General features: G+C 42.4%; 1 protein-coding gene across 2 annotated transcripts; it reads left to right on the forward strand.

Annotated features, from left to right (window-relative positions):
• Window positions 1-2,294: 2,294 nt before the first annotated feature.
• Window positions 2,295-11,675, forward strand: LOC143004761 (signal transducer and activator of transcription 1-alpha/beta-like). 2 transcript variants are annotated; one of them, XM_076155905.1, is made up of 24 exons: window positions 2,295-2,430; window positions 3,289-3,437; window positions 3,559-3,703; window positions 3,818-3,913; window positions 4,060-4,116; window positions 4,227-4,305; window positions 4,413-4,504; window positions 4,678-4,829; window positions 5,010-5,171; window positions 5,270-5,362; window positions 5,932-5,991; window positions 6,068-6,097; window positions 6,210-6,300; window positions 6,479-6,520; window positions 6,626-6,709; window positions 8,776-8,877; window positions 8,958-9,093; window positions 9,276-9,316; window positions 9,655-9,725; window positions 9,909-10,048; window positions 10,269-10,442; window positions 10,707-10,755; window positions 10,896-10,998; window positions 11,095-11,674. In XM_076155905.1, exons 2-24 carry the CDS (start codon window positions 3,310-3,312, stop codon window positions 11,152-11,154), a joined length of 2,187 nt encoding a protein of 728 aa, XP_076012020.1. In that variant the 5' UTR covers window positions 2,295-2,430; window positions 3,289-3,309; the 3' UTR covers window positions 11,155-11,674. The 2 variants fall into 2 exon arrangements, with proteins under 2 accessions (XP_076012020.1, XP_076012027.1); XM_076155912.1 differs by having other exon boundaries at window positions 2,308-2,430; window positions 3,276-3,437; window positions 11,095-11,675.
• The last annotated feature ends 584 nt before the right edge of the window (window positions 11,676-12,259 follow it).

Consider the following 12,259-nt stretch of genomic DNA (forward strand, 5'->3'; position numbering starts at 1 on the left):
TTGGGCAGGCAGCCTTTATCTGTAAAAGCCAATGCTGATCGACGTTCCTCAAAGCTCATTTCTATATACTACAGCATTTGAAGTGGTCATACTTAAAAACACTGTCACTGGTTTTAAATTGACATTAGACATCGATCTAATGTTGCTTTGGTATAACAGTGGTAATGCTGCGTTTGATTTGCATTGTATTGTGTATATTGTTGTATTGCCGTGCGTCCGTACTGTAAGCTCATAATAACAGTGAGCAGCTAAGGGGCCGCAGCTGCAGCTACGTTTGGAACAATACATCAAATGGCAACATACTGTATATGTTTAGTATTTCATGTGGTCCCTTACAAATAAATACATGAAGTTATCATCATTTACTGCATCCTGCTGAGTCTAAACCTACATACAAGTGTGTTAAGCCTCTGTGAGAGCTACAAGTAGCAATTCTTTCCAGCGACTAGAAATAATGATACACCTTTTTAAGAGCGGACATCTCATAGCTGGCTGAACCAGGGCTCCACATATGCATACATACATACACACACACACTCAAACACACTACTACTGAAACTCAACAATTCTGAATTAGAAACCAACCCACATCCATAACATTTTGACGAGGACTCTGTGTTTTCACTAAACCATAAAGTGCATGAAAACACAGACTGACCTGTTCTTTAGATCCTACGCATACTAAGGCAACATTGAGGTACACGAGTTAAAAATAAACCAGCATGAACTAATGTGACTGTCAAAACAAAAACAAAAAAAAGGGAGCTTCCACTTCCACAGTAACTGCTTCACAAACAATAAATAATCCTCTTCATAATTGATATTCATATTTGTGAGTGTAACAGATGGGGGAAGGGGGGGGGGGCCTAGTGAGGTGGTGGTGGTAAATGAGGTTGGCAGGAGAGGTGAGGAGGCAAGGTGAGGGGTGAGAATCTCCTCTAGTTGCTCTATGCTTCAACATGGAGGATGTAAGACTCTTCTGCTCTTCCACAGCTCACTGCACAACTGAAAACATACTAGATAATTGTAAATAGATATAACTCAATGCCTTTGGATGCAAATTATTGTTGTTTTAGTGCATATTTAGTTTTTCTATGTCTTTGTGTTCCTAGGTGAATTGTGTCTTACTATATTAAAATACTTTGTTCCACAATGCAGCTGCTAATCTTGATTATCTTCCTGCCTTACAGATGAGCTCCCCATATTCAGAGTAAAGCAGGTAAAGAGCCAGAGAACCAACTGAAGCTGCAGCCTCCAGTCTGTGATGTATAAAGCTGAATGACACAGTGCCCAGTCCAGAGTTTGTCATTCCATGATATTAACTGTTTGACCTTCTTATTGATTATTATGTTTTTTTCATATTCATAAATGTTTTACAAAATAAAGTATTTTAATATGTATAAACCCCTCTGTTAAAAAGCTCAGCAATTCTAAAACCTACAGTATAGCAGGACTGAGTTCAGTAAGAAGCTTCATGTCTGTGTGTGCAAAGTCTCTACTGGTTGCAGAGAGTCACATGATTCCTAGAGAGTGGATCGTGTGTGGGTGTGACCTTTGGGCTTGTGAAATCCGGAAACGAGTCATAAATGTTCTCTTGTGTTTTACTACAAGATCCAACATTGTGACCCCATAGACTCTAACTTCATTTTTACAAGTTACATTATCTAGCTTTTTTGTTGTGGGATAATGTAGGTTTACTTTTATTTTGAAGGCGGAAGACCACCGTTGTGGTCTTCTTGACGGCTATTTCCCGAGTATCACACTGCGTTTGGGGAGCTTCCGAGTTACATCATCTAGCTTTAATGTTGTGGGATAATGTAGGTTTACTTCCTCCACCAAGGCCAAGAAGCCCTCCAAATATGACTCCCCCTTTCAGTGATGAAATTTAACAAGTGATAGATCGATAGAGAGGTACTTTTTTCATCTCCTTGGAGAAATTGAAGCATCCTGTAGCTCACAGAAGACAAGTCACACAATAGATAATAAATACAAAAGAAGGATAGAAAGGCTGTTTGCATTCTTGATAAATAATAAACAACTAGATAGTTGTCATAAGGTGCTGTTCAAGAGTATGATGGTAGAAGGCATCAGTTCAGTCCCCTGCTTATTCTACAGGCCAGAACAATAACAATAACATAACAATAGCAATTATACACACGAAAACACAATCTCCCTGATGACGGAGGCAAATATAGCAAAAATCAACAATTCAAAATATTAAACGCAAACACTTTTATTTTGAAGGCGGGAGTAAAACCGTTGTGGGCGGTGATCATCTTATTTCCCGAGAATCACACTGAGTCTGGGGAGTTTCCGAGGCTATAAAGTCTTCGTCCGCTCACCCACGTTAGACGCGACTGAACAGCAACAGCACAACAACACAACAACACAACAGCACCGCAGCACCGCAGCACCGCGCACAGGCACCAGGTGAGTGAGGAAGATGAAGATTATTAATTCTCTAAAAGTGATATGAAGCTGTCAGGCTGCGTCGATTGTTTAGTGTGTATATTGTGTAACCGAGAACAATAATCCCAAAGTGTATCGAAATAAATACAAAACGTCCTTTGCATGTTAACCGTAGTAGTTTTAGTCAGTTTGATTAATGTTTACTTTTTATGCATGTAAAGGGACGTGTCTAGTGTGTAGAAATTGTGATATCATGTAAACCTGTTTTGCTGTTGTTGCTATTTGTGTTTTGAACAATGCGAGATATGCAAAGTAGAATCATTATTTATTTAAGTAATAATATAAAATGTTTAGCTTTTATCTGTCTGTACTGTGGTTTTACTAGAGCTGTCAAAATATGGTTAGCGTGACTGAATCAAGTTTTCTTCCCAAATTGTTTTATATTTTTGGATGTTTTATAGGCTTCTGACACTGAATAATTGATACACAACCCAATAAATACAGCGTAGTTCCTCCTTTTTTGTATTAGTATTTTTTCATCAAGTTCAGTTAGAGTAGATTGAGTTATTCAGGAAATACAGCATAAACCACGCCCACTCAACTTTGGCAGCCAATCATAGCAAAAGCTGTAAGGAATATGAAAACACAAAGATGAAGCTTTTATCTGGCTTGGTCCGAACATTTCACGTGTACAGTTTGGGGTTTGTCCTGTAGATCATGCCCCACCTGCCCACCATGTTTCATTGAAATGGGTCAATAACGTTTTGAGACATTCTGGTAAAAGACAAACATCACCGAAAATATGAGACAGGGAACAATTTAGTGTTTTACAGATGCATCGCACAAGCCTGGCAGTGACGTTGCAGTTCTTTGTTTTAGACAGGCAACAGTTTACTCCGTATGGCTCAGTGGCAGGAACTGCTGAAGTTGGACTCGGCTCTCCAGGGCCAGGTGATCCAACTGTACGAAACAAAGTTCCCCAGAATGATCCGCCACTATCTGAGCGGCTGGATCGAGGGGCAGGACTGGTGAGTGGCGCGGTGTATTGTAATGTAATCGACCTAAGCCAGAGGACGAGCAGTGTAATGCAGAGGTTGTAAATGGCTAAATCACTTGAGGATATGAACCTTCCTGTCCCTCTCCACTCAGGGATTTGGCAGCCCTTGACGAACAGGAAGCGAGGAATCGTTTCCATGAGCTCCTGGTACATCTGGGCCAGCAGCAGATCCTCTCTGTCCAGCAGAATAACATTTTGCAGGGTCCAGATTTCGGGAGGATTAAAGATTACCTGCAGGTGAGGAGGACCTCTAGCCTGAGTTACGGGCACAGAACACATTTGATGCTGGATTCAAATGTATAGATTATATTTTCTCATAGCTATCTATGAATGTTTGTTTTGATTACTCAGCGCTACTTTGAGGAGAATCCCCTCAATTTGGCCTTGATTCTCTCTGAATGTCTGAAGAAGGAGAAGGAAATCCTGGCTTCAGCATGTGGAGCACAGGTGAGATTAAGTATGAAGGTCAGAGAAACCAGCAACATGTATGAAGCTGAGCAATATGTTCGACACACTCTTAGAATCTGCTTTATTATCAAGCAGCCACACGTTGAGGTATGATAAGAGAAGAAAGTCCAATCTTTTTCTCTCAGGGTAGCAGCAGTTCAGAGTTTGACAACCGAGTCAAAGAGCTGAGGAAGCGAACCTGGGTAACGTCACCTGCAACTCAAACTCTGTATATTTAAGGCTGATGTACAGATTTATGCCATCGACAAGCTGGTAAAGTATGTGAAGTACGTGACGTTTGACTCAATCGCAGGAAGTCGAGCGGGAAATCAAGTCTCTCGAAAACCTCAACGACCAGCTGGACTTCCTACAGAGAAGCTATCAAAGCGAAGGTACGACACCAGACAGGTGCAATACATTCCAAATAGTTTTTAAAGGTTTATATTTCTAACACCATCAAAATGTGTCTGAGGTGTTCTGTGTGGGCTCATGCTTTCAGTGGAGCAGCACAGCGATGTCATCAAGGCGCCTCCGGCTGTCCCGGAGAAGGAATGTCGAGAACAGACCAACTTCATCACACAAACAAAACAGGTAGAGATTCAGTTTGACCTTCATCATCATCATCATTACAGGCATGCATGGTCATGTTGATGCGTAATAATGCAGATTGGATGATTTTCACCGCAGTTGTTAGCTTAGAAGTGATTTAGCCTCTGACCTTTCAGCCCTTTTGTTTGATTGATGTTTCTGTATTTACCCCCCAGATTGTGCTGCAGGAAATAGGGAACATATTGACATCGGCACAGCTGATAGTGAACGATCTCACCGTGGTGGAGCTGCCTGGCTGGAAGCGCAGACAGCAGCTGGCGTCCATCGGCGGGCCTGAAGACACCTGCCTCCTTCAGCTGCAGACCTGGTAAAACATTACTGCTTCAAATATGCGGCGTCACACCACTTATACTCCACACTATTGAGATGTCACACCACTAAGACGTCACACTATTGAGACGTCACACCAATAAGATGTCACCCTCCATGTTGTACGACTGATGACTCTTGAGTGTTCTCGTGTGTTCTTGTGACATGGTCCGTGTAGGTTCACAACTGCAGCAGAGGCGCTCCAACATGTCCGCCAGCAGCTGCAGAAATTGCAAGAGCTGAACAAGAAATACGATTCCAGTGACGACTCCAACCTTCTCTCAGTCATGGCAGAAATAGAGGCAGCTGCACTTTCCATGCTGACCAAACTTCTTGCAAAGTGAGCCTCCGTATTTAAATGTCCACAAACGTACCGATGCCCGCACAGTTCTGCTGAGCAGGAGGTTTGACGTGTCTGGCTGTGGTTTTGCTTTGCAGTGCTCTAGTGGTGGAGGAACAGCCGTGTATGTTGACTCCACCCCAACGGCCTTTAATGCTTAAAACTGGGGTTCGTTTCACCATGAAAGTCAGGTAAGGCTGCACATGACAAACAATGACTTGTACTGTGCAGGATCATCAAGAGAAAGTAACTCATCTTGGAAAAAATGCAGAGTATATTTCTGCTCATATTGATTGTATATTGATCTATCGTTTCTGTACACATGCATTTAAGAGCTCTATGGTGTAGTGCAGCGGAAAGTAACCCTTAATATCCTCCAATAGAAATGGTCCTCACCAAACATATTTATCAAAAAAGATCATTTCTAAATGAAAAGAACTAAAAGGTCACAGGGAAATTTGCTTGACTACGCAAGCACTCTGTCGCTCTCTCTCTGCCCCTCTCTGCTTTGATATGCAAATGTGCTTTTATAGAGAGGACTTGCACATTTTTCATTTTTTAGGCAGCACATGTGCACCTGCATAATGCTCACATGCGGGATTTTAATGAGGATTTCAGTGAAAAAGTATATTCATCAATGTATGAAAACTATCTCCAAAATGTTCCATAACTGCAGCTCGTTGTCATGTCAGATGTTTTCTTCAGTAAAGGCATTCAGCAATAAAACATTTTCTTTTTAAATTTGAAATTCTTCAATCAGGTTCCTGGCAAATCTCCCGGAATTCAAGGGCCGCATTCAAGTCAAACCTGAATTTGACAAGTAAGTAAAAGACAAAGTGTGTGTCAGCAACTGACACACAGTGATAGAGTCTAAGTCTTTCTTGTTTCTATTCTAGGGATGTGGAGGAGGTCAAGACCATAACAGGGTAGGAAAACAGTAAAGAACGATGACATCATCATGGTTTTTAGTCATTGGTTTCGGCTATGGTTTGAAAATGGACACATAGTAATTGACTGATTGCTTGACGATGGTCCTAGGTTCCGTCGCTTCACTTTCACCAGACACGACAGGAAGGTTCTGGATGTGGACACGCCAAACGGAGGCTTGGTGGCAGAATTTGGGCACTTGGTATGACCTAATCAAGCCCTGACACACGGCTTTACTGTAAACCACATGTGACTAGAGTCTCCTACAGTTAGAAGTACTTACCTGTCCAAACATGAATCAAGTTGCAATCTGTCTCTCATGCTTATGATCTTTGGGACACATTTCACATTTCATCTAAATCTCCTCGCTTTTCTTTTAGTCACTCAAGGAACTCAAAGGAAGAATCAAAGGATCGAGTGATGTAAGAAACAAGTTCTGATTTCAAAATGTCAATTGTAGCTGTAAATGTACCTGTTCATACGTATGTATGGCCTGCAGTCAGCAAAATGTGTGTGTTCTCCCTCAGAATTGTCTGGCGGTCATCGAGGAGCTCCACATCATTAAATTTGAGACAAAGCTTCAAATTGCTGGACTGGAGTGTAACATTGAGGTGGGTACCATCTGGTTACGCTGCAGATTGGAACAGCACAAAAGCAAAAAGGAACATTGAGTAGAAAAAAACAATTCTGATCAAATGGTGTATAAATAGTGTGTATTTTATTTTATTTGACACATTCATAGAACAAATACAGTGTCTGTCATGAGTCACCGAGGTGGCTTTGATTCAGATCTCTCAGGCTGGGCTGTGACTGTTAGGATTTGGAAAGTTTCAGATGGAGTAGCAATAACAACATAAAAGTCACACCTTTCCTGCACAAATATGCCTGAAGTTTCACAAACCTGCATCAATGTTTCGACTCTTTATGACAAAGACGTCCACATTAATATAAGAATGTTACATTAGATCGTTTAATCGGGCAGATATTGCGGGAATGATTCTGCTTGGAGGTGAAACTCTGTGACGTGAACATCAACTACAACAGCGTCATCGCATTGAACTGTTCGTCGCCGGTTTGCAGGTGTGTTCAGGTCAATGTGATCAATAACACCACAGCGTTTTGCCGCTTTTTCCCATTACGCCATCGCCGGTCTTGTGGTTATACGTGGTTATATATGCAACAGAGCGAGTGGAGTAGATCGCTCTGCTATGGGTAAGATGCATAAGAACAGGAGTCTCCAGCATCTCGGCCCTCAGTCTGAGGAGCCGCACACTGAAGATCAGATCAGGATCTTGATCAACGACCCGCTCCAGAAGGAAAAGGAGCATTACCAGCTGCTCCAGGGGCGCCTAGAGGAGCAGAGGGGCGCAGACCACGGAGTGGAGGCTCAGACATCACGGGTTTTGGCGGTGCTGGAGGAGAAGAAGCTCCAGGAGGAGACAGTGTGCATCGCGGAGAGGGAGAAGGTGGACGTGTACGAGGCTGCCGCGCAAGTGGACGCAAAGATCTTGACCGTGGGCGGCAAAGCAGACATGGATCAGCTCAGAGACCCAGAGGTTTCAGTCATCAAAGAGGAGAGCTGTCAACTGATGAAGGAACTAGCTTCTGAGAAGAAGGAGCCCGAGGACCTGAATCTGACCATCGGAAAGCTTCAGACCCAGATCTATGGTCTGCAGGAGGAGAAGTCCCTGATGAAGAAGCAGCTAGCGCTCAAGGATGAGACGCATGGACCTCATCAACGAGTCCCAGAAGATGGAAATCCTTGAAAAATGCAACATAATTTCAAAGGCTGATGGCATCAACAGGAAGCTGGAGGAGACCCTCAGAGAGGTGACGGGGGTGATGCAGACCACAGATCGACTCCTGGCGGACATGGTCGCTGCTTATGTCCAGGCGCTGCAACGCTTTGAGGTCGAGCGGAGTAAGTGGGACCAGGAGAGGAGCGACCTTCTGAAGGACATCAGTGAGATACAGGGGAAACCTCCGAACAAGAAGCAGCAGAACTCCTCGCTGAGGAGGTTCTTCCAGTTCTTCAAGATGGGAAAGAAGTGAAACTCAAAGGGTTAAAATGACCTTTGACGCATTGTGGTCACTACAGTGGACAGTAATTCCAAAGCCGTTTCCTGTTAATGCAGATAATAACACTAATGAGCCTATAGGGCGCCACCTCCTGCTAAGTTTCTGTAAATACAACCAAGTGTGCCGACCCCTGCAGGAATGTCTGCACAATCCCTCTACAAAAGAACATATTTTGCGTAAAGAAATGCATTGATAAAGAATGAATACAAACCCCCAAAAAACTGAAGTGTGTGTGTGTGTGTGTGTGTGTGTGTGTGTGTGTGTGTGTGTGTGTGTGTGTGTGTGTGTGTGTGTGTGTGTGTGTGTGTGTGTGTGTGTGTGTGTGTGTGTGTGTGTGTGTGTGTGTGTGTGTGTGTGTGTGTGTGTGTGTGTGTGTGTGTGTGTGTGTGTGTGTGTGTGTGTGTGTGTGTGTGTGTGTGTGTGTGTGTGTGTGTGTGTGTGTGTGTGTGTGTGTGTGTGTGTGTGTGTGTGTGTGTGTGTGTGTGTGTGTGTGTGTGTGTGTGTGTGTGTGTGTGTGTGTGTGTGTGTGTGTGTGTGTGTGTGTGTGTGTGTGTGTGTGTGTGTGTGTGTGTGTGTGTGTGTGTGTGTGTGGCTCTAGGCCAGCTCTCTGCCTCTGGTAGTCATCTCCAGTTCCATTCAGATCAACAGTGCCTGGGCCTCGATCATGTGGTCCAACATGCTGCTCACCAGTGAACCCTGGGTAAACAAACCACAACACACACTCGCACAGAAACCAACACAAACCTGAGGCAGTGAAATGATGTAATTTTGCTTTGGTAGGACCTGTCATTGTTTCTGGACCCACCTGCACTCACATGGCCCCAGCTGTCTGAGGTCCTGAGTTGGCAGTTTTTGTCTGTCGGTGAACGGGAGCTCAATGAAAGCCAGCTTTCCGTACTCAGAGACAAAATTGTGGGTGAGTGGACAGCTTGATATGCACATTGTCACCCTCTAGTGAGATATTTAAACGCTGTATATTTTTTTTTGAATGATCAAATGTGACAAACGGGGAAATGACCAATTTTCCATTTAGTCGCTCCATATTATATGAATAACTGCAATATCTGTAATTAAAGGTGTGTGTTGTTTTCTTCACAGATAACCCAGATGATCTTGTCCAGTGGAAAGAGTTTCATAAGGTGGGTGAGCAGCTGGAGGCTCCATGTAGTTTACAGCACTTGTAGGAATGCTTAACTCTGCGGAGCCGCAGGTCGTGATAGGTACAAAGCTGTAGCTCTTTCCACAATGATCCATAAAAGCTTGGCCAGGTTTCACATGTCACAAGTGATTGATCCATATGATGATTCATGTGTAATACTGTAATCTAGAACACTTCACTTAACAGTACCATAATCCTCAGGTATCGACATTTCGCAATAGCTCAAAAGCTCAAAAACAGTGATTTATGCTATATATGTCGAGCTCATTGGACCTGATCTCCATCTGTTTGTGTTTACATGCGTTCCTGTGTGGACAGAATGCTTGGATTTGGATCTACGGCATCCTGGATTTGATCAAAAAGCACTTGAAGGATCTTTGGAGAGATGGGTAAGAATATCTCATTAATCATAAGTGTACAAACAAACAGGACTATTGAAACATTTCTGATCATCTCAAGAATGAATAATTATTCTACAGCCTCTAGTTGCCGTCATCTATTCTCTTAAATTGTCTTTGATATCCCATTGTTTGATTTTTGTTGTGTTTTTCTGTTCTGTATTGATCTCTTAGGTACATCATGGGGTTTGTGAGTAAGAAGACAGCAGACCTCATGTTGCGGGAGAAACAGAGCGGAAACTTTCTTCTGCGATTCAGCGAGACCAACAAAGAGGGAGCCATCAGCGTCAGCTGGGTCCAAAATCGCAAAGGAGGTACAGAGTTGCTCACTATGAAGCCTTTGATAGGTTGTTGCATCGTGCTGGGTCGCTTTCATTCATCCTACTATGTGTAAGTCACAGGGAGACATCCTGTGTAAACCAAGACAGAATCAGAATTTTGCCCAACAAAACCATGTTCTTGAAATTGAAAGTGTAACAGATACATTTTGAAGGAAAACAGCAATTCTCACGTGTTTACTGATCTCTCTTCCAGAGGCCGTCATACGTGCAGTAGATCCTTTCACAAAGACGGACCTGGCTTACATTTCTCTGGTCGACAACATTAAGATGTACAAGGTGAAAGACAACAGAGAGTACAGGAATCCTCTCCTCTATCTCTACCCAGACATCCCTAAGGACGCCATCTTTGGAACCTACAGCGAACCTGGTATTGTCTTTGTTTCTCTCTTGAAAATGAATCACTTTGCTTGCCAAGGACAACCAAAGTACATTTGTTTAACAATGATGTAAAGTCACAGTAACAGAAGGAGGTTTGCTAATTGGTCATTTTTACCAGAGAACAAGAGGAATTCTTCTGCTAGCTAAACATGTGCGGCCATAGCTAATGAAGCTAGCTAGCACAAATCAGCTATTTTAGTCAGTGCCGTGTACTGGTTAGTGAAATATGACCTTTGTGACTTTTGCATGTCAGCGCCCAAGAACACAGGCTATGAGAGCCGACCACACATCCCTGTGACAACGTAAGTAAGACCATTTAACATTAACATTGAACAGATGTTAACATGCGCGTTCAAACTCTGACAAACACAATTTACGCAATACATTTGAGCTTGTGTTATGTGATTGTACATGGCGCCCTCTATGCTTCTCCCCCTGACAGACAGACACTGTCCCTCCCTTGCAACGATCCCACACCTCCACAGTATCCAACTGCGGCCATGCCAATCATGGACACTGACACTGACACTGACATGGACATTACGGTAGGTTGGACACTTCCATTGTAGTTAGTTGAGATGTTCTGCAATATGTTAGGCCGGATACCTAGTTTGTGTTAATGCGCTACTGTTTCCATGCAGCCTGCAGGCAAGTATGACTGTGATAACCTATTGGCTGATGTTGACCTCACAAATGGGTGAATTTAGTCTCCACCTGGACTCCATCATCTGTAACAATTGCTCCACCAACCCAAGCCAGCTGTGTCGTATCTCCCTGTTTCTGTTATTGAGTGGGACTGTTTACAAAGGTAGGTATGCGCTTGTATGTGTACACGTCTGACTGAAATGTAAGAGCTTGGATTGTGTTGTTCTTGTTCATTTCAGTCGCCAGATGATAAAAAGTTTAAGAGCAGTCAAATGCTGTTACTTTGCATTTGTGGTTGGTGATGTTATGCTGTCTTTATAATTTTAAAAGAATATGATAAAGATCTTTAAAAGTATTATCATTTGTTTTATGTGGCACATAAAAGAGGGCTCTGTCATCCACAGTTTTTTGTTTTGTTTTGTTGACCTGACTGATTATAGTCCAAACTGTATTAAATGTGTAAATTCAGAAAGATCAATCTGTTTGTAGCTGTTTTTATTGCTGTAACTGGAAATGAGACTGTTGACATTGCACAAACTACTTTTGTTTATTAAAATAAACAAGTTTAAATGCATCACAGTGCCAAGAGAACATTTGCTTTATATATAATATATATAATGAAGGAGGGAAATAGGCAGCCATATACACGACTACATTCATCCATCCTGCGACTTTCTAAAGGTGTCAGATCGTCTGTCAGCACTCATCAGCACTGGAAAAGAATTTGTGTAAGCGATTACCAGATGACTTGTAATTGTAATTTGAGTGAATGAGTGAACACAAAAAGCCTTAAATGTGTTCACATTACAAATTAGTTAATGCAAGACATCACTTTGTATGTGAAATAGTCATCATATTCAACACTTCACTCATAATAAAACACATGATATATTTTTTCCAATTGAATGTCAAAGGGAAAATCCACAAACTGTTTATATTAAATCAAAGTTAGTCGGAGGAAAGGGAATAGATATTTGATCATATTGCATTCTGACAGACTTGCTGAGGCTTTAACAACCGTCTGTGCTCCCTGACAGATAATCTGAATTCCCTCTGAATATTTGATCATCAGTTACATTCTTTGTCAAGGTGAAAAACAACTAAAATCTTTACAGAAACTATAAGAAAAATAACAAAACCAGCTTGTCTGTACCCAAATTA

This window comes from Genypterus blacodes, unplaced genomic scaffold, assembly GCF_046128005.1.
Source record: "Genypterus blacodes isolate CSIRO-AG114 ecotype Tasmania unplaced genomic scaffold, CSIRO-AGI_Gbla_v1 ptg000008l_1, whole genome shotgun sequence".
Classification (NCBI taxonomy): domain Eukaryota; kingdom Metazoa; phylum Chordata; class Actinopteri; order Ophidiiformes; family Ophidiidae; genus Genypterus; species Genypterus blacodes.

Excerpts from the sequence above, each read along its gene's own strand:
- LOC143004761 (XM_076155905.1), top strand. The coding sequence starts at position 3,310 with ATGGCTCAGTGGCAGGAACTGCTGAAGTTGGACTCGGCTCTCCAGGGC. Across the intron at positions 4,830-5,009 it reads CTCCTTCAGCTGCAGACCTG|GTTCACAACTGCAGCAGAGG; the intron begins GTAAAACATTAC and ends TGGTCCGTGTAG. Across the intron at positions 9,317-9,654 it reads AGTGGAAAGAGTTTCATAAG|AATGCTTGGATTTGGATCTA; the intron begins GTGGGTGAGCAG and ends CTGTGTGGACAG.